Here is a 22,644-nt window from a genome sequence, read left to right on the forward strand (position 1 = left end):
TATACATTTAGCGGAAGCTCAAACTAAATGGCTAAACACTTAGATCACTCAGTCTGCACTGCATGTCTATTTGTCTCCTTCCAGTTGAAGCTACATCGACCAATCACATCTTATCACATGTACACATAGTAAGCCAATAAATAGTGCCTAACAAACTCCTCGAGACATGCCCTCAGCTAATTCCCTCAACATTTCCAAATTTAGTGAAAACACTAATTTGCTAAACAAAATATTTTCTATTCGCAGATGATGTGGTCCTGTTGGCATCATTGTGCCGTGATCTTCAGCTCTCACTGGAGCAGTTCACAGCCGAGTGTGAAGTGGCTGGGATGAGAATCAGCACCTCCAAATCTGAGGCCATGGTCCTCAACCAGAAAAGGGTGGATTGATCTCTTCAGGTTGAGGGTGAGGTTCTGCCTCGAGTGGAGGAGTTCAAGTATCTCGAGGTTTTGTCCACGAGCGAGGGAAGAATGGAGTGTGAGACTGACAGACGGATTGGTGCAGCATCTGCAGTAGCTGGAGTAGTTTGCTCAATACGAGTGGGCCAAAATCTCTAACGGTGCAGAGGTCTCATGCAGGGTTGTGCATCAACATATTAATTAGTCAGCGGTAAGGGTCCAGTTAATTTGTCTGTCATTTCATTTTATTTTATTTTGTTGAACCGCATTTCAAAAGTGATGTATGATTTTCAAGAGTTGCATTTTAGCCCTTCTCTTTACTACGTTTGTCAATTTCAATTTATTTCAGTGACCTATGTAGACTTGTCTTTCTTTAACATATGTCTATACATAAATTTATCAGCGTCAGTAGCTGTAACTTTATTTAAAAATCTTCACCATGTTTGTGTTTCCACTTCTTCAGCATAAAGTTACATAACAACACACACATCCTGCCATCCGTCCACTAGGCCAGCAGGGTCATGTTAAACTAATGTCCACACTGTCAGCCATAAATGAACAATAAATGCAACAAAATAGCTATCAGAGTCCAAACAGTTGCTCGCCTGAAGAGGAAACCACCCCTTCGTCTCTTCAGAAATGATGGGAGTTGCCAGCCGGGAACAAGAGGCAGAATGGAGCGTGGCAATGAGACGGACTTTACTGTTCATGTCTAATTACCATCAGCATACTCACATCGTCTTCTTTAGTGCCGCCCCAGAAGTTTGTTCCGCCTGCGTAGCTGGGAATGTTCAACACTGCGATTCCCTGAAGGCTGGGCAGAGGGATGTACTGCCCATCACACTGGAAACAACACAAAGAGTCGGTGTGACTGCAAATTCAATTTAAACTCTAGCATACTTAAACTTGTTTTGCAGCTTTCCTTTTCAACCTGTCAACATTTTCAACTTCTTACCCTGAATACAACTTTATTTCAGTCTTTTCTTTTTTTTTTTTTTTTCATTTAGCCTTTATTTATACAGGTAGTCTCATTGAGCCATGAGAACTCATTTTCAAGAGAGACCTGTTTAGGGAGCAGGGGCCCAGAGTGGGGCGAATGAGGGTGGGGGCAAGTGTGGGTGATTCACCTACCCCACCCACAATTTATTTTTAATGTTGTTGGGGCCGGGGCGTGAGCCAGCGATCTTCCGATCACAGGCCCACCTCCTTAACCTCTGCACCACCACTCCCCACAAAATCTTGCTTTCATTATTGCATATGGTGTAAAAATATATAAAGGAATTAGAAATGCTGAGCTAAATTCTCATAACAGAATATATTTCCACTATAACAATCTTCTAAGACATCCTGATGCATGCTCAATAATCCAGGTAAAAAAATCTAAAAAAGTTAAATCTGGTCCTCTGGACATTCAAAAAAAACAAAACAAAATAAATCAACAAAAAAATGTAGAAACGTTTCGTCTCTCATCCAAGAGACTTCCTCAGTCTGAGGAGCTGTATTCAGCTCAGTCTCTTAAATAGCACCGTCTCAGAGTGGATCAACCAGTTTTGCTGCTGACAACCAAAACCAGCTGATCACATGCTCAAGAAGGACCATCAGCCTAACAATGGATCATTAGCACACTGATGGCTGTTTACTATTCAAAGGGGGTTGAGTGATACCAGCAATCACAGCATTGTAAGAGGGGGACAGTTGAACCCGGAGGCCTCCACCCATGTTTAACGATGGACGGTTTCTTTTCACAAAGATGGCCTCCTTTAGTCCTCTCTCAAACCATCGTTCCTCTCTGTCCAGGATGTGAACATCTTCATCCCTGAAAGAGTGACCGCTGGCCTGGAGATGAGTGTAGACTGCAGAGTCCTGGCCTGATGATGTTGATCTTCTGTGCTGGGCCATCCTTTTGGCCAGTGGCTGTTTAGTTTCCCCTATGTAAGACTGATCACAGCCCTCCTGACACTGAACAGCATACACAACATTACTCTGTTTGTGCGGGGGACTGGATCTTTGGGATGAACCAGTCTTTGCCGTAATGTATTTTGGGGTTTAAAAGCCACTGGGACGTTATGTTTAGAAAATAAACGTCTCAGTTTCTCTGATACTCCCTCAACATATGGAATGACCACTGGTCTGGGTCTGGGTTCCTCCTTTTCACCTGTTGGCTGACTGGAGTCCTGTTTGGGTTTCTTCTCTGCTTTCAGGAAGGCCCAGTTAGGATATCCACATTGCTCTAGAGCCTGTCTTGTGTGAGATTTCTCCTTCTGCCTGGCTCCTGAGCTAGTGGGGACGCTGTCTGCTCTGTGATACAGAGTCCTGATGACTCCTAACTTGTGCTCCAAAGGGTGATGGGAGTCAAACTGCAAATACTGGTCTGTGTGGGTGGGTTTGCGGTACACCTCAGTTTGCAAATGTCCTCTATCAGAGACTGAGACCTCACAGTCTAAGAAAGCCAACCTGCCATTTTTTACATCTTCTCGTGTGAACTTGATGTATTTATCCACAGAGTTGATGTGGTCAGTAAAATGTTGGACTTCCTGAGATTTGATTTTAACCCAGGTGTCGTCAACATACCTGAACCAATGACTTGGTGGTGTCCCTGAAAAGGACGTCAAGGCTCTCTTTTCTACCTCCTCCATGTACAGGTTGGCAACAATAGGAGAAACTGGAGACCCCATAGCACACCCATGTTTCTGCCTATAATATTGCTCCCCATATGTGAAGTAGGTTGACTGCAGGCACAGTTTCAAGAGTTGACACAGTTGTTCTGTGGAAAGCGTGGTCCTGCTGCTCAGAGTGGTGTCTGATTTTAATTTTAAACTGACCACCTCTACTGCATCATCAACAGGAATGCACGTAAAGAGTGATGTGACATCAAAAGAGACCATTGTTTCATCAGTCTCCATGATGACATCCCTCACCTTATTCACAAAGTCCATGGTGTTCTGTATGTGGTGTTCTGAGCTGCCAACTAAAGGGATGAGTACAGACGCCAGATATTTGGAAACATTGTAAGTGACAGAGTTAATCATACTAACAATTGGTCTTAAAGGTACATCTTGTTTGTAGATTTTAGGTTAACCATACAGACTAGGTGTGGCCTCCCCTGGGTACAGTCTGTGGTACAGAAAACGGTCAATAGCCTTGTCCTGCTCCAAAACTTTCAGGCAATCTATTAACTTTTTCTTGTAACCACTTCCTGGATCTCTTTTCAGAGGTTCATAAGTGTTTAAGTCACTAAGGAGTGTCATAACTTTCTCATGATAGTCTTTCTGGTTCAAAATCACTGTGCACCTTCCTTTGTCTGCTGGGAGAATGATGATCCACTCTGAGACGGTGCTATTTAAAAGACTGAGCTGAATACAGCTCCTCAGACTGAGGAAGTCTCTTGGATGAGAGACGAAACGTTTCTACATTTTTTTGTTGATTTATTTTGTTTTGGTTTTTTTTAATGTCCAGAGGACCAGATTTAACTTTTTTAGAATCTTCTAAGACTTGCTGAGTACAATTCCTCTTAGTACATAAGCCACCATATTGTCCATAAACTTATCCATAAACTGTGTGAACTCATTCCAGTATTCCAGTATGAGCATGCATCAGGTCATTCCAGTATTCCTTTCTATGTACAAATTGTACAACTTATACAACCAGAAGTAAAAATCTAATTATTGGACAAAACAATCAAAATGTACAAGCAACACTGTGTGCAGGACTGCTGATTTGGACTGCGCTCATTGAAAAAGTGACACAGTATCTCCATTTACAATATAAAGCTAAATTTGTAAATACTGCGGAAATTGCGGACTGTAAGGTTGTGGCAGGGGCGAGCATGACCAGACAGCATTGGATGATTGTGTGTAGAATGACTCTTGTTGTGAAGAAGAGAAAAGCAGTAAAATCAGAGAAGAAGCCCAAATGGTGGAAACTGACGATGGAAGAAAGTTGTGAAAATTTCAGAGAGGAGCTGTTAAAGGGTCTGGGTGGTAAGAAAGAGCTTCCAAATGACTGAGCTACTACGAAAACAGTAATTATAGAGACATGTAGGAAGGTACTTGGTGTGTCATCTGGACAGAGAATGGATGATAAAGAAACATGGTGGTGGAATAGTGAAGTGCAAGAAGCTGTTCAAAGAAAGAGGTTAACCAAGAAGAAATATGACAGTGAGAGGATTGAGGAGACAGGAATATAAGGAACTGCAATGTAGAGCAAAGAGGGAGGTAGCAAAGGCAAAGTAGAAGGTGTATGAGTTATATGGGAGGCTGGATACTAAAGAGGGTGAGAAGAACTTGTACCAATTGGCAAGAAAGAGGGATCAGGCTAGAAAGGATGTGCAGCAGGTTAGGCTTGTTAAAGATAGGAATGGTAATGTTCTAACAAGTAAAGCGAGCAAGACCAGAAGATGGAAGGAGTATTTTGAAGAGCTAATGAATGAAGAGAATAAAAGAGAAAGAAGAGTAGAGGTCATAGAAACTGTGGACCAGGAAGTGGGAAAGATTAGTGAGAGTGAAAGCCGGAAAGCTCTGAAAAGAATGAAGAAGGGGAAGGCAGTAGGACCTGATGACATACCAGTGGAGGTTTGGAAATGTCTTGGAGAGATGGCGGTGAGGTTTTTGTCTCAAATATTCAATGGCATGTATGAGGGTGAGAAAATGACTGAGGAATGGAGAAGAATAGTGCTGGTGCCCATTTTTAAGAACTAGGATGTTGTACAAGGTTGTGGCAGTAGGGGGATTAAGTTGATGAGTCACACAATGAAGATCTGGGAGAGAGTTGTAGAAGTTAGACTTAGATGAGAGGTGACTATCTATGAGCAGCATTATGGTTTCATTCCAAGAAAGTGCACCACAGATGCCATCTTTGCTTTGAGCATGTTGATGGAGAAGTACAGAGAGGGTCAGAAAGAACTCCATTGTGTTTGTGGATTTAGAAAAAGCATATGACAGAATGCTGAGGGAGGAGGTGTGGTATTGGATGAGGAAATCTGGAGTGGCAGATAAGTATGTTAAACTGGTACAGGACATGTATGAAGACAGCAGGACAGTGGTGAGATGTGCTGTAGGAGTGACAGATAGCTTCAAGGTGGAGGTGGGATTGCATCAAGAATCGGCTCTGAGCCCCTTCTTGTTTGCTCTGGTGATCGATCGACTAACAGATGAGGTCAGGCAGGAATCCCCGTGGACTATGATATTTGCAGATGACATTATGATCTGTGGTGAGAACAGGTAGATGGTAAATGGTAAATGTACTGTACTTATATAGCGCCTTTCTATCTTATTTCAAGATACTCAAAGCGCTTTACAATACAATCTGTGTCCTCATTTACCCATTCATACAGCACTCTATATCGCTACAAAGCTAATTGAACAAATCATTCTAAGGAGACTAATCAGTGCTTTTTTAGATCACATTCATACACCGATGGGACACACATCAGAGGCTATGAGGGGTTCAGTGTCTTGCCCAGGGACACTTCAGCATGTGACTGCTGGTGGATTCGAACCCCCAACTCTCGCATTGGAGGATGACTGCTCTAACCACTCAGCCACAGCTGCCCCCAGGTAACAAGTGGAGGAGAACTTAGAGAGGTGGAGGTATGCACTTGAAAGAAGAGGAATGAAAATCAGCCGTAGTAAGACAGAGTACATGTGTGTGAATGAGAGGGAGGCCAGTGGAACAGTGAGGCCACAAGGAGCAGAGGTCACAAAGGTGCACGACTTCAAGTATTTGGGGTCCACTGTTGGGGAATCTGGTAAAAGATGAAAAAAGAGTCCAGGCAGGATGGAGTGGATGGAGAAAAGTTTTAGGAGTGATTTGCATCAAAAGGGTGTCAGCAAAGGTCAAAGGAAAAGTTTACAAGAAAGTGGTGAGACAAGCTATATTATGTGGTCTGAAGACAGTGGCATTGACAAAAAGCCAGGAGAAGGAACTGGAAGTTTCAGAAATTAAGATGTTGAGGTTCTCCTTAGGAGTGAAAATGGATACAATTAGGAATGAGGTCATCAGAGGTACAGCACAGGCTGAACAAGTGGGAGATAAAGTTATAGAGGCCAGACTGAGATGGTTTGGACATGTCCAGATGAGGGACAGTGGGTATATTGGTAGAAGGATGTTAGAAACGCAGCTGCCAGGAAAATGAAAAAAGAGGAGATATATGGATACAATTAGAGAGGACATGGAGGTAGTTGGAGTGAGAACAAAGGATGCAGAGGACAGAGTGAGATGGAGGAAGATTCACTGTAGCGACCCCTGAAGAGGGAAAAGCACAAAGAAGAAGAAGTAGAAGAAGAAATTTGATTTCACTTTGACTTTAAATAAGTTTTCTTTGCCCAGAAGTCCAATTTATTGGGCTCTTCGACATTTAATTATTTTTTTATTGAGCATTATTAATTTGTAGTAGCAAATTACACATTCAACAAGGGGTTAATATATATTTTTATAGGAACTGCGTGCATATTTGTTTCACATCAATCCTGCTTGGAGCAGAAAGTGATAAAGAGGTTGGTTTATACTGAATTGTTGAAAATATGTTTCAGACACTTTCACTCAGAGTTTGGTAATGCAACACCTTATGACTTGACATAATTTTGACTAAACAAACATGAGTTAAATTTATTTACTTGACTTTTGTTCAACAGACCAAAACTATTTATGTTGAACAACTTTATTTTAGAAGCTGCGTGAAATTAAAAAATGTGACCACGACTGCTCTTGTTGTGAAAAAGTAGATCAGTCCTTTGTCATTTTAGGAGACTCCTGTGATCAAAATGCAAGTGATGTGTAACAGTTGCTTTAAAATAATTCTGTTTTATTTATTTCTAATTTATTCTAAGGATATAAAATGTTCAGAATCATGCAATACCTTACATCTACTCATACTTGATAATGTTTAAAGAAGTTCAGCAACACTCCTGCTCAGTGTCTAATTCAAAAACTCAAAGCTTCTAAAAAAGTATTTTCAGTTTGGGAAACTCTGAGTGCCAGGTAATATTTTTTCACCTCCAGCTGGACTTTCTGCTCCAGGTTCTTGTACGTTCTTTGCAAAAGCTCTTTAGTGCCCAAAACGCCGTACCACATCATGTTCTTGGTACGGCTCCTGTGTTAAAAAGATACAGACAGGGAGAGTAGTGTGCATTTGCTGGTCATGCAGATTGACTATGCTTGTTGGTAAAAACAGAACCATTTCTCACCTGCATTTTTCTGGATGCTCCTCTCGCTTATTGTTGAACTCCAGCGAAATCTTAGCATCAAGGCCAATGCCGAAGTAGTTGTTCATGACACACTTCTCCATGTAGCCGTCACTGTGCAGAGAAACAAAATGCCTATAAATTTACCCACATGTCAAGAAGGGTCAGACAGAGGGAGACAAAAACAAAAAAAGGCAAGAAAAGAAAAAACTCTCACAGAGAGTCCAGATCGGGGTCGATGAAGGGTGTCGCACCGAAGGGGTCAATGTTAGCTAGCAGCATCTTGCTAATAATGGAACTGCCAGCAATGGAGGCAGCCAGCCCTGCCCGCAAACCTACAAACACACACACACACACACACACATACACACAAACACAAAACAAGCATGAGTGATTGTCCTTGTTGATGAACTGTGAAAAGGTTGTATGTGCGTGTGTTTACCAGGGCAGATGATGCGTGTGTTGAGCACAGGGAGGTTCTCCTTGCTGGTGGTGAAGGGGGTGATGGTGAAGGGGCCGTAGGATTGGGTGCTGCGACTAATTCTCCTCTCGGTTGGAGAACAGGGGCTTTTAGCAGCTGGTCACAGAAATAAAACCACTCTTCAATCTTTTTTGTTTTAATCGAAAGAACTCCAAGGTGCAGCCGTCATTAAGCAAAAGGAAGGTTTTAGCCTTTGAGTAACCAGTTAATCTAACATACATGTTTTTAGAGTGTAGGAAACCATGAGTACCTAGAGATAACCCCCACATACATGAAGAGATGATACAAACTACACAGAAAGGTCCCAACACGAACCTACAACCTTATTGATGCAAAGAAAGTGTGCTAACAAGCCATGCAATCATGGTTCCATTGTTCCTCTACTTTGTACTTGGGGAAAACTCTGTCTGTCTGTTAGCAAAATATCTCATGAACCGGTCAACAGATTTGAATGAAATTTAAAAAACAATAAAAATAATATCAAATCATGGGAAGAACATCAACAACATATAACTTTTTGGAGTCACCTCAATTCAAGTTGGTTGTCAAAACTGAGCACAAAAACACAGAACTGGCTATGACTCCATTTTATAGACCTGTGTGCTACTAACTAAGAATCATTTCATGGAATACTCTGAGCGTAAGATCATTTTCAAGGTTTGACCAAAACCACTTCAATTTTGTAATTTCGTAACAAAAGATTATATTTGTTCTGGCATAAAAGTGGCATGCTTTCCTTAAAGGAAATCTTGGCTTTTAATTTTTAAAATTTTAAGAAAGCAAGGTTGTTAAAAAAAAACAAAAAAATTACAGCAACATGGACACGGAATGGAAATGTTTGGATAAAAGTAAAAGAAGGACAACAGGCTAAAATAATCAAAGAACTGAAGGAATTGGAAAAATATGGATAAACTAGAGATGAGATGGTAATAAATATTAGTCTAGTGAAAGAATATCTCTATCAATGATAGAGAATGAAGATTCAGAACCGAAAATATACAGTGTTGATGATGAGATTGATGCAGGTTTTTTTCCAATTACCAAGGATTGTGAATACTACAATGAAAAACAGTTTAATGATTTAAGTTTAACAAAGTCTGGTCTATCAATAATCCATTTCAATAGTAGGAGTTTGAATGCAAATATTTCTATGATAACTGACTACTTAAGACAATTAAATAGGACTTTTACAATATTAGCATTTTCAGAAACATGGTTAAATGATGAAAATATAAATAATGCCCATATTGATGGGTATGAATTATTTAATATGAATAGAATTAACAGGAAAGGTGGTGGTGTGGCTCTATTTGTAAATAATTCGGTAAAATGTAAATTAATTGATGAAATGTCAATTATTGATGATAACATAATTGAAATGGTAACAATAGAAATAAATAATAAAAATGATAAAAACATTATAATTAGTTGTGTATATCGACCACCTGATTCAAATATAGAATTGTTTACAGATAGAATCATAGAACTACTAGAAAAGAATTGCAATAAAACAATATTTTTATGTGGTGATTTTAATATCGATTTGGGGAATAATAGAGATTCTAATAATATCAGTACATTTATAGACTCCATGCATACTTTAAATCTTTACCCATTGATATCAAGACCAACAAGAATCACAACTCACAGTGCAACAATAATTGATAATATATTTACAAATACAATAAATGGGGATGTGACTAGTGGTATTTTGACGACTGATCTCAGTGATCACTTACCGGTTTTTACAATATATAATAAGTATCATAATATTATGAAAATAACTGCTAGTATGAAAAGAAAAATAAATACATCAAAAAAAGCTTTAGACAAATTAAAAGATGATCTTGTTAAACAAAATTGGGAAAGTGTGTATGTTAAAGATGTAAACAAATCATACGATATGTTTGGATATTTTGGAAACTTTATATGAAAAGAATTGTGTACAAAAAAACTATACCAAAAAGAATATTGTAGACCAACAATGGATGACTAAAGGATTGAGAAACGCATGTAAAAAGAAGAATTATTTGTACTCATGTTTTTTGAAATGTAAAACACAAGAGGCAGAAGATAGATACAAGAGGTACAAAAATAAATTAGTAGGGATTATAAGAAAACATAAGAAAGAATATTATAGTGATTTATTGAATAAAAGTGGTGGAAATATGAGGGCCACATGGAGAGTAGTGAATAGTGTTTTAAAAAAACATGTAGTAAAAACTGGTACCTCACAGAATTTTGTAATAAACAATGATGAAATCAATGATAAAAATGAAATTGTTAATAAATTTAATCAGTATTTTGTGAAGATTGGAACAAACCTTGCAGCTGAAATACCTAAAGTTGACAAAAATGTTAACTATTTAATTGAGGATTGTTTAAACAGTATGTTCCTTAATGGGACAAATAATGAAGAAATAATAAACATAGTTAATAAATTTGCAGATAAAAAATCCAAAGATTATATGGATATGGATATGACATTTGTAAAGGACATAATAGGTCATGTAATTGAGCCATTTACATACATATGTAATTTGTCCTTTACAACAGGAGTATTTCCAGATCAAATGAAAGTGGCGAAGGTGGTTCCTCTTTTCAAAAGTGGTGATAAATGTTTATTCAATAATTACAGACCGATATCCTTGTTACCACAGTTTTCAAAAATATTGGAAAAACTATTTGTTAGTAGATTGGACAAATTTGTTGAAAAACATAATATTCTAACTGACAGTCAATATGGGTTCAGAGCAAATAATTCAACATCTATGGCTCTTATGGAATTAATTGAAAAAGTATCAACAGCTGTTGATCAAAAACAATACTGTGTTAATGTTTTTGTGGATTTAAAGAAAGCATTTGATACTGTTGACCACTCTATACTCCTTGACAAGTTACATAGGTATGGTATTAGAGGAGTAGCGCTGCAGTGGGTATCTAGTTATTTGAGGGAAAGGACACAGTTTGTTCAGATGGATGATGTGAAATCTGATCACAGCACTATAACATGCGGAGTTCCTCAGGGATCGGTGTTGGGACCAAAATTGTTTATTTTGTATGTTAATGATTTGGTTAAGGTGTCTGGTCTCCTTAAATGTATTTTATTTGCTGATGATACCACATTTTTTAGTTTTGGTAAGAGTATTGAACAAACAGTGGAATTAATGATGACTGAACTTGATAAAGTTCAGTTTTGGTTTAAACTTAATAAATTAACATTAAATTTAGATAAAACCAATTATATGATTTTTAGTAATAAAAATAAATCTATTGATGTCTCATATAAAATTGATGGCTCCGAAATTCATAGAGTCCATGAGGCGAAATTCTTGGGTGTCATAATTGATGACAAACTGTCCTGGAAACGACATATAAGTTCTGTTAAAATGAAATTATCTAAATCTATTGCAATATTTTATAGAGTTAGGGATCTATTGAATGAAAAGGCACTTTATTTGTTATATAATACAATTATTGTTCCACATTTGATTTATTGTATTAGTATTTGGGGAAAGGCATGTAAATCAATTACAAAGCCTATTTTTGTTTTGCAGAAAAGAGTTTTAAGAATTATTACTAGAAAACATTATCGGCATCCATCAAGTATATTATTTTATAATACCAAATTGCTGAAGTTCTATGATTTGGTGGATTATAATATATTGTCAGTGATGTATAGAGCGCACAATAATGTTTTGCCTTCGAATATCCAGGTGTATATTGTTAAACGATTGAGTTGTTATAATCTTAAGGGAACAGACATGTTTGTGAAGCCCAAGTATAGAACTACTTTAAAAGGAAGGTCTACCATAATTCAAGGAGTTGGGTTATGGAATGAATTACGAACTGATGTTAAAGAAGCTAAATCAATGCCTATATTCAAAAGAATGGTCAAGGATAAATTGTTGAAACAATATATTTGAAATGAGTTCAAACAGTAATTCATTGCGATTAAGGAAGTTAATGTGTTGTTTATCTCTTTTTTGTATTCAAAGGAAGTTGTTTGTTTAAATTGTTTATCATAAAATAAGGGGCAGATATGATAAGATTTTTTTCTTCATCTGCCACCTTTCATTTTATAATTTTATTTCTTTTGTTGTCTGTATGTTAATTGTTTTGTGGTTTTTTGTTATTATAAAATGAATTAAAAAAAAAAAAAAAAAAAAAATTTTAATCTAATTCCAGACTAGATTTGTTCTCAACTCCCATTAACATCTCATATGTCCTCCGTGAGTACAAATACGAGCAAGACCAGTAAATGTTCTGAACCAGACCCTTTTCTTCCTCACACCCATGTGCTTCCAGGTCAGCGAGGTTTACAGATGTAAAACAAGAAGAGGGGATGACATGAAGCAGAACGTTTGACTGATACCACCTTGTGTTGGAACGACTGGAAAATGTGTGAAAGGAAGAAGCAGGTCTCCAATAAACAGGAAGAACATTCGCCCCAGAGAAAAGAATCCATCAGTGACTGATTCGTTGGAGTAAGTTGACTGAGCTCACACAGCTCGACTTGCCACTACATTTTCAGGCTGGTGCATTTATTATGAAAGAAGTTCTCTGCTACAACGGACTGTTTGGAGGCTGAAGATCAGGAGATAAACAGCTTAGCTAGAGGCAGGAGGTGGAACATCAGTCTCTACTGACTTTTAGCTCTAACTCTGGAGTTTATTTATGACAGGAAACATGATTTGCGTCAGCAGACCCCTTTTTTCCATGAGCTATGTGTCCACTCTGTGGTACAGAGTGAAACATCCACAAGGTGACAACAGTTATATCTCCTCTGGTTTGCAGTGTCTGAGTGTGGTCCTAAGGACAGGAACAGCAGAGGGGTTTTTTGGTTTGTACAATAAATTATTCACTCAAAACACCCATATCTGAACAAAATATATTTTAAGAGTTGTCACTGAACACTGCTGGAAAAACAGAAAAAACTGGGTAAAGTACTGAACACGTTTCAAAAATGCAAAAAAAACCCTGTCCCTCTAGATTGAAGATCAGAGTCAGAGAGTTAAAAACACTCACATGACACAGATTCCAATTCTTTGGTGTCTTCGTCCTTCTCGCTGTCTCTGTTCTCGTCCTCGCTGTCCTTCCTGAACTCCAGGGATGATGGAAGCTCTGTGTCCTCTGTGTGGGCGTTCTGCTCATCAACCACTGAGCACAACAAAACAGGAAGGAAGCACCACAGGTTTAGCTTTAACACGTAATATCTGAACTCACCGTCTCATGAACAACTGCTCCTCAAGAATAAAAAATAAAATGTGAAGGCCTAAAGATACAGTTGATATCACAGCCATTCTGAACGAGGTGTGTGTGTGTTTGGGAGGGGAGTATTTGAATAAGCTGCTTATATTCAGCCATTCACTCTCTCACTCTCACCTAGAGACAATTTATAGAGTTACCAATCAGCCTAACATGCATGTTTCTGGTCTGTGGGAGGAAACTGGAGTACCTGGAGGAAACCCACATATGCACGAAGAGAAGATGCAAACTCCACCCCGAAAGGTCCTCGGCCAGCATTCGATACAGCGATCTTCTTGGTGAGGGTTAACAGCTCTACCAACTGAGCCACTGTACGGTCCAGTCGAAAAACACTGAAACGGTAAACTTACTGGTCTAGCAGCACTTTGCCAGGAGTGTCTGTTTACAATCCACACTCTGTCTTCATGGTAGACTTGTGTTCGGGCCCAAAAAATCAGATCCGATCTGGCCCCAGCCCGCAGCCATCATTTACGAACCCGACCCGAGAAATTAACAGTAATTACAGGTCCGAACCCGTTAAAAAACCTGACATTTAAAATTAGTTATTAACAGTCGGGGACAGGCGGCTGAATAAAAGATGCAGAAGATTCTGAGCTGAGGGGGTGTTTGTCCTTTCATGGTTGTCAAAGCACATTGAATCCCTGCTTCTGCCTGCATTCTGCATTATTCAAACACAGACCCTACTCTGACACGTCTGCTTTGGCATCTCACATGTTTGGGTCATTGGCCGTGCATGTCCGCTGAGTGCAGCAGCTGAATGAATGTCCATTTGGGCGATGGATCGCTGGCAGTAGTCCATCTGAAGCTTAACTGAACCTTTTACCTCTTTCAGGGCCGGTCAGCTCGTGGTGAAATGCCCGTATGCGGCTGGTGAAGGTATGGCAGGCCATGTTATAAAATTGGATTGCAGCTGATCCTGACCCAATTAAAAGCCCAACACTGACGTGGCCCACCCATCCAGCACATTATCATGGCCTGGCCTGGCCCGCTCCGAAATTGGGTCAGGTGGGGCCAGGCTTAGGGCTCGGGTTAGAAATGACAGCTCTACTTCATGGTGCTCCATTCCCCTGCTTGACCCTTAATATGCACTTTTGACAGATGTCTTCTTGATGTTTCATTTTTCTCACTTGTTTAGCAGCAGATTCACTCATGTTTCTACCTGAACATCTTCACAGAAATTCTACACTTGTGTGATTCTGCCATATTTGTTTACTTACATGGACTATGACCAGCATAATGTAGGTCAGTCACATGACTCAAGCGCCAGTTCAGCTGGAGCCTTGTTTACACTGAGCGCATACCCAAATTTGACAACTGCATATCAATAATTTAAAAATGTCTACAAGAGTAAACTCCTTCAAACTGCACCATTTGATACATTTTAGGATAATTTTTTTATACTTATACTTATAAAGTATAAAACTTAAAGTCAATTTTTCCAAATAGAGCCAGTTAAAAAAAAGAACTAATCTAGAAGGAGTAAAATATTAAATAGGTTATAAATTTTGCATGGAACCATACTTTAAAATGGCCAGAATTTACCTTTAGTTATTCCTTTAAAAAAACAACTTCATAAATACCATACAACATACCTCTCACAGCCTGCTCGATGATCTGACGTACAGCTTTCTTCAGACTGTTGGCTCTGAGCATCAGCTGCTCCCTGCTTTTGAACAGTGGGGGTTCTTCACCTCCCTCACCCTTCTCTGTCAAATCCACCTCCAGTTTCTCCTTCAGCTGCATTAGGCTCTCCTCACTGACCTCCTCTTCCTCCTCCTCCTCATCTTCTTCCTCCTGCTCCTCCTCTACAATTGGGGGAGTGCAGTGGGGAAGTGGAGGCAGAGGCTGGCACTCTGCATTGAGGGTCTGGAGGAGGGAGTCCAGTTTCTCATTCAGGGTGGCACACTGGAGGACACAGAGGGGGACACAGTCAGAGTTAAATGAAGCTGCTTCTCAGCACAAGCATATGATGAATGCTTTGCATCGTTTTTGTTACTTACTTTAAGAGTCATTGTGTCACACTCATCAGTGTTCTCTGTGCTTTTATCATATGCTTTGCCCACTTTAGCAACAAAATCTTTCACAGTTTCACACAGGATCCTAAAAAAACAAGAAACTTTTTATAATCCAGACAAAGCCTTCACTGCTATTTCTGTAGTTCAAAAAGATAAGCACATCTAATTCCACTGCACCAACAGATAAAGATATGTTATGATCAATTTGTCAGTGAATTGTCAATAAATACTTTATTGCCCATTGTAGATTGCTCAATGAACAGTCCTAGTTTAGTGAAATAGACTTTACATCTGACAGCACTGATGAGCTAACAGCTACTCTGAGCACAGTAAAAGACAAAGAGAAACTGCTTTGATTTCCAAGATTTCATAAAGGCTCCTTCAACACTATTTCTTATATCTTTACAGTATATCACTCTTCACATTACATGGATAATGGTTTTTGCAAGCACAAATAGTAACAGCAGCAGATAGCTGAAGCACTTCCAGTACAGCCCAGAGTGTATTTTAGCAGATTTCATGATACTGTAGTTCTCCTGAGATAAATCTTCTGCCGTATTAAAATAATTCCAGTCTTCAAAGTTTCACAGTACTTCATGCAACTATTGTCATTAAAACTTTTACACTGTCACCAATTTCACATTACACACATTTGTTTTATAATTCATGCTGGAATAGACCCAAAGCTGCACTGGAAGTGTTCACCTCTGCAAAACAAGTGCTGCTGCTGGGGTAACTGAAGTGGGTGGAATCAGAGTCACTGCTCTGAAATGGTTTAGGTCCTATTTATCCAAACAAACATTGTGTGTTAGTCCTCGTTGTTTAGTATTCTTGTCAGCTCCTCTATTTTGTGGTGTACCACAAGGCTCAGTTTTGGGCCTTCTTCTCTTTACGTTTTTCCTCCTTCCACTTGAGCTTACAACATTTGGCATCTTGTTTTGCATCAAACCACTCGGCCATTCATTTCACATCTAGCTGCCATTGTTGGTCAAATGCACCTTTTCAGAAGCCAGAGTCTGAAGAAAAACTTGGTGTTCTTAAACAAACTTTCATGGAAAGATGAGAAGGAAAGTATAAAGTGGGTCAGTTGCATGTATTATTAGAGTTCCAAAGATGTTAAGATTGTGTCCAGACCGACACCAACAGAGAGCAAAATGGGTAAAGAAAATGATTTAAGTGATGGTATAGTTCATGTTCATTATGTTCAACTTCCGGGAAGATGGCGCTGCTGTGCATGGCCTGCCCTCCACCTCTGTCTGCAGTGATTGTGTTTTTTCTGTTTTTTGTCATTTTTCACCTACAACATCGACTCACTGCTGGTTTATGAACGTCATCAACTCCTAAATCTCCGACTAGCTGCCACCAGTCTTGCTTTGTTTGATCATAATGATCGTAACTCTGGACCCCCTCTTGGACCCCAACCTCTGCTTGAAGACGTTCCTGTTTACCTCCGACATGGTATCCTGCTTGCTTGAAGACATCGCTCCAGGCGCCGTGGAAAACGGGCCGGCCGTCTTGTGAGGATCAAAGCCTGCCGAGCTGCTGCTGCGGCTTCCTCTTCAACCGAGGACCACATCTTAAATCACCTGTCCTGGTGCTGCGCCGATCCACCTGAGTCCTTCCCGGTCCCACGGGTCGGGTCGCGCTTCCACAGCAGACCTGTTCGCTGCGGCTGAGCTTCCGGTCATTGGAGTCGTGGGTCGAACTCCACAAATCTGAGACTGCTGGTCTTAACTTCATGGACAACTTCTCCTGCTGTGATTCCTACAAGGATTGCCCTGATAAACGCCAGATCTCTGGCTAATAAAACGTTCATCTTGAAGGACTTTTTCTCCTCCACCGGTCTGGACTTCTTCTGTGTGACTGAGACATGGCTCTCCTGTGGTGAGTTCATGGCCCTGTTGGAAATTTTACCACTGGACTGTTCTTATTTTAATGCTCCGAGAACATCAGGCAAAGGTGGTGGATTATTAACTATTTTCAAAAAACGATGGAACTGCAAACTGGTACAGATACCAGCTAATTTTTTGAGCTTCAAAGTGCTGTGTTTTGAGGTGGGCCGTTCAAATCCTGTTTTTTCTGCTGTGTTATCCAGGCCACCCAAATATAATAAGGACTTCATGGCTGAACTCTCTGACGTTTTAATTTGGATTCTGCTCAGATATGATCGGGTTTTGATTCTGGGAGATTTCAATATACATGTCTGTTGCCCTAAAAAGCCGCTGACTCAGGACTTTCTTGATCTGATCCAGTCTCTGAACTTTGTACAGAATGTTGCAGCAACTCACCAGCATGGCCACACACTGGATTTAGTATTAACCTTTGGTTTATCTGTTTCTGAGTTAGAAATTGGGGATGCAGTTTTCTCTGACCACAAACTCATTTCTTTCAACACTTCTTTTGTCAACGAGTCCAAACCCCCTCCCCCTCCAGCCAGGCCTTGTCGAATATTTAACCCTTCCACTGTTGCGCTCTTTTCATGTGCTTTTGCTTAAAACTCTCTCTCAGTCTGTGAATCCTCTTCCATGAACACCCATGAGCTAGTCACTGTACATCAAGAGTCCTGTGCTAAGGTGCTTGACCTAGTTGCACTATTAAAAATTAGGCATCCAAAGCGCACTCCACACCCTTGGATGAATGAGATCACTCGCGCAGCCAAACATCAGTGCAGGAAAGCCGAACGTAAATGGAAGAAGGACAAACTTCATGTTTCTTTTATCATGCTAAAATCATGTTACAAAGAGTACCAGGCCACTGTTAAATCAGAAAAACACAAATATTTCTCACAAATCATTGCCTCAAACAGCTACAATCCCCGCATTCTTTTCAATACCATTAACAACATTTTAACCGTGCCTCATTCTGCCAACAGGGAGGTCTCTGCAGTTATGTGTGACGACTTTGCCAGTTTCTTTGTTAAAAAGGTTGAGTCGATCAGGTCACCGATTCCTCACACCACAGCTGACCCCTCTGTCTTTGTCCCCTCCACATCAGCCTTTAACCAGTTTGAACCCATTTCCCTCTCATTTCTAAATGATGTCATTGGTCATATGAAACCCTCAGGTTTCCCTGCTGACCCCATCCTGACCCCTGACTCTGGTCAGTCTGTAGTCCTGGTACTCCTTGACCTTACCGCTGCATTTGATACTGTGGACCACAGTATCCTTTTATCCTGGCTAGAACACTGTGTTGGGATTACTGCCATCGTTTTTTAAACAAGTCCTACCCTCCATTGGAAACTCTGTTCTTGAAATTATAAACAGCAGTATGGCTACAGGTGCAGTTCCTGGTGCTTTAAAACCTGCAGTGGTAACTTCTTTAATAAAAACCCCGGACTTGTCCCTTCAGTCTGCTCAAACTTCAGACCCATCTCCAAACTTCACTTTCTTTCTAAGATCCTGGAGAAAATAGTTTTCACTCAATTAAATGAGTTCTTGAGTGGAAATTCTATTCTTGAGATCTTTCAGTCTGGCTTTAAGAAACTACACAGCACCAAAACAGCCTTATTTAGGGTCTGCAACGACATTCTTCTGGCAAATGACTCTGGTCAGTCTGTAGTCCTGGTACTCCTTGACCTTACCGCTGCATTTGATACTGTGGACCACAGTATCCTTTTATCCTGGCTAGAACACTGTGTTGGGATTACTGGTGCAGCGTTAAGCCCCCAGTATACTGCCGCGTACATCCATACGCATAGGTACGCATGTACGTACACAGAGGTACGTGCGTACCCCCAGTGTACCCTCCGTGCAAAGCTCAAATTTTTACTACCACATACGCGGTGTTGCACAATAAACTGCCCAGCGACGGACTGTTTTGTATGCGACACCAATGTATTAAATTCCCCTTCTTCATCCCTGATCTGGCCTTTTCTTTTGATTTTTTGCCAAGAGGCAGTGATCTCTTCCTCCTCCGTTGATGTCATGACTGAAATGGTGAGAAATGGAGGAATTTGTCACAAGCGAATTAAACTCAGATCCAGCATGGCTGCGGGAGGGTCTGGAGATTTCCTGGTGTGCTGGTCTGATGTGTGGGCTGTAGAGCCAGCGCTCCCTGTTTTTTTATTTTTTAGATCTTTTTATTAGCAACATATAAACACAGAACACCGCTGCAGCGGAGGCTGCCAGCACTCGCTTTTTTCTTTTTTCCGACCTGTCAATCAATCCAGTAGGCGTGTCAGCAAATGACCAATCAGCGACCTCAATTTGTCCCGAAGGTAAACGCCCCTTGTCTGTGAAGCTGCTCTGCAGCTGCTCGGGGTGTACGCTGGAGTATGAAGTCTGAACCCTCTGCGTACAGTACACGCGTACGTATGCGTGAACGGACGTACGCGGCAGTGTACTGGAGACTTTAGAATGGTTCCATTCATACCAGAGCGACAGGAGTTTCTGTGTTAATTTTGCTAACACTCTATCTACTTCAGTGCCTCTTTCCTGCGGGGTCCCGCAAGGCTCCATTCTTGGACCCCTTCTGTTTTCTTTGTATCTCCTCCCCTTAGGGTCTATCCTGAGGAAACATGTTCTTTCCTTTCATTGTTATGCTGATGACTCTCAGAGTTATCTACCGTTAACACCTAACAGTTCCTCCTCCATTTGCCCTATGTTAAAATATCTTGATGACATCAAGACTTGGATGGCTGCGAACTTTTTGAGTTTTAATGATCAGAAGACTGAGGTAATTGTGTTTAACCCTAGCTCTGCCACTGTCACTGATCCTGCAAACCTGGACTCCCTTCAGCCATATCTAAAACAGTCTGTTACCAATCTCGGGATAGTTTTAGACTCGGACTTTAAGTTTAACAAGCAGATAAATTCTGTTCTTCAAAAAAGCTTCTTTCAGCTAAGGCAGATAGCTAAGCTCAAGTCCGTCCTGTCCAGATCCGACCTTGAAAAATTAGTCCATGCATTTATTACAACCCGGCTGGACTACTGTAACTTGCTTTATGCTGGGGTCAGTCAGGTCTCTCTCTCACGTCTCCAGCTTGTCCAAAATGCTGCAGCTCGGCTACTAACAGGAACTCGCAGGTTTGAGCACATTACTCCAGTTCTGTCCTCTCTTCACTGGCTTCCTGTGCGTGTCAGAGTTGATTTTAAGATTCTTCTGCTGACATTTAAGTGTGTTAATGGCCTTGCACCCTCATACCTCTCCGACCTCCTTCATCCTTATACTCCTTCTCGGGCCTTGAGATCATCAGACCAGCTGCTTTTGGCCGTACCAAAAACCAGGCTGAAGCTCAGAGGAGATCAGGCGTTTTCAGTCATGGGCCCTAAACTCTGGAATAATCTGCCCATCAACATTCGACAGGCCACTTCAGTCTCTACTTTTAAATCTCTCCTCAAAACACATCTGTACTCATTGGCATTTAACACAGTGTGATCTCATTTGGTATTTCGTTGTTGATGATTGTGTTCATCCATTTTGCTTTTACTCCCTGACAGTTAACGCAGGGTGATTTGATTTAGTATTTCATTGTTTCTCATTATATTTCATTGTTTTTATGCTTTTATTCATGTTGCTGTAATATGTTGTTATTAATATATGATGCTGTGATCTTTTTTGGTAAGCACTTTGATAACAGTTACTGTTTTAAATGTGCTATATAAATAAATGTGACTTGACTTGACTATCATGACAGCTATTTTGTAAATGATCAACTACTGCACCTAATATTAAACACAAATCAACAAACATCTGATGTGACATCAACATCATTATACTTTATGTGGAAATATTCAATTAAAAAAAGTATTTTTCTAAATGCAAGTTGTTTGTCACAGCTGGTTCCTGCTGGCACGTGAGAAACACTTACTTTGCAGAGGAGATGACGACTGAATGCTGATCAGAGTTGAGGATCTTTGTTAGGTGAGCAGCTACTGAATCTTCATATGCTGAAATGTGAAACTGTTAAAAAAAACACAAACACAATTTTCAACTTGCTGTGTAGGAGATTTGCTTTTCTTTGTCCAGCTGTGATTCTGAGCTAAGGGAGAAACGCATCTGTGTGGAGGCTCTGCTGTGAAGATCCATCACCTCCTGCGAGTACCTGGCAGTCATCCGCTCCCTCGGGGGTGGTGGGACAGCTGTGTTTGGGTGGGATCTTGATCTCGTAGGTCATGATGCTCCAGCGGTCTAACATCTTGGTGCTGGCCCTCTCCAGTTTCTCCAGGATCTGTGGCAGCTGAGTGTCATCATCGCACGATGGACCCCATCCTAGCACCCGCGCCAGATCATTACCTGTGCCCAGGGGCAACACTCCCAGCTGGCACTAAAACACAGGCAGAAGTTTTTTTTATTTCATTTTATTTTTTGCATCAGTGCTCTACTGCTTAGAAATACAAATATTTTTCTAGTAGTGTTTTATTTTATATATTCTAACAGTTTCAGCAGATTCTACTTCCCAACTTTTTATCAAATCAAATGATTACAACTAAGTTTTTTAGATGATGATGTTTATTTTGGTTTGGTAGTAGCTGAGATTGATTCACAACTTGCACTCTTCAGATAGAGCAAAATCTTTGATGAAAACTTCACCAGTTTCTATTTAGAGTTTATCTGTCTGTCTTGTAGCAAAAAAGTAAGCACCTTGCTCATGGGCCCAGAGTGGGGCAAATGAGGATGGAGGCAGGTGTGGATGATTCACCTTTTCCACCCACATTTTGATGTTGTCCGTGCAGGGAGTTGAACCAGGGAGTTGACCGGCGACCCTCGGATCGTAAATCCACCCTCTCTGTGCCACCACTCCCCCATTATTATTATTATTATTATTATTGAGGGTAATAAACAAAACAAAACAAAAATAGTGGGTTTACACAAAAACGCTGTAGTTTCCATTTCAGTCAGGTTGCCAGATAAGAAATGATGAACTATAGTTCTGTGGCTTTAAAATTATAGTATTTTGAGCTAAACTGTCATAAGTGCTGAGTAAAGATATTCTAAGATGAGGTGTGTGTTGTGTTTGTTGAGCATGTGCACAGAAAAGGAGGGGTTTAATAAGACATTTTAAAAAATATCTGGCAACCCTGATACAGGGCTCAGCTACATTCATTGTGCAGCGTTTGCATGAGTTACGTCTCTTTGGAGCCTGGATTTTATGAACGTAGTTTTGCTCCTACATGCTGAAAAAGGGTGAGTAGCACAACAACACTCTGCTCTCTGCCATCTATTATAACTGTTGTTATTTATTTATATAACTGTTGTTATTTATTATAACTGTTGTTATTGATTATAACTGTTGTTATTGATTATAACTTGTTATTTATTATAACTGTTGTTATTTATTATAACTTGTTATTTATTATAAC

The 22,644-nt window shown here is 40.2% G+C and overlaps 1 protein-coding gene across 1 annotated transcript in view; it reads right to left on the bottom strand.

Annotated features, from left to right (window-relative positions):
* dgkh (diacylglycerol kinase, eta) overlaps positions 1 to 22,644 on the bottom strand; it is a 166,658-nt gene that overhangs the window by 26,461 nt on the left and 117,553 nt on the right. The window contains exons 12-21 of the mRNA XM_037687075.1: positions 21,387 to 21,608; positions 21,153 to 21,244; positions 15,329 to 15,428; positions 14,921 to 15,233; positions 13,089 to 13,220; positions 8,022 to 8,156; positions 7,797 to 7,914; positions 7,583 to 7,693; positions 7,392 to 7,488; positions 1,134 to 1,241 (exon numbers count right to left, since the gene is read on the bottom strand). Of these exons, the coding sequence (XP_037543003.1) occupies positions 1,134 to 1,241; positions 7,392 to 7,488; positions 7,583 to 7,693; positions 7,797 to 7,914; positions 8,022 to 8,156; positions 13,089 to 13,220; positions 14,921 to 15,233; positions 15,329 to 15,428; positions 21,153 to 21,244; positions 21,387 to 21,608 (1,428 nt within the window). The remainder of the gene's footprint in view (positions 1 to 1,133; positions 1,242 to 7,391; positions 7,489 to 7,582; positions 7,694 to 7,796; positions 7,915 to 8,021; positions 8,157 to 13,088; positions 13,221 to 14,920; positions 15,234 to 15,328; positions 15,429 to 21,152; positions 21,245 to 21,386; positions 21,609 to 22,644) is intronic.

The sequence above is a fragment of the Nematolebias whitei genome, chromosome 13, assembly GCF_014905685.2.
Source record: "Nematolebias whitei isolate Nwh7 chromosome 13, NemWhi1, whole genome shotgun sequence".
Taxonomy (NCBI): Eukaryota; Metazoa; Chordata; class Actinopteri; order Cyprinodontiformes; family Rivulidae; genus Nematolebias; species Nematolebias whitei.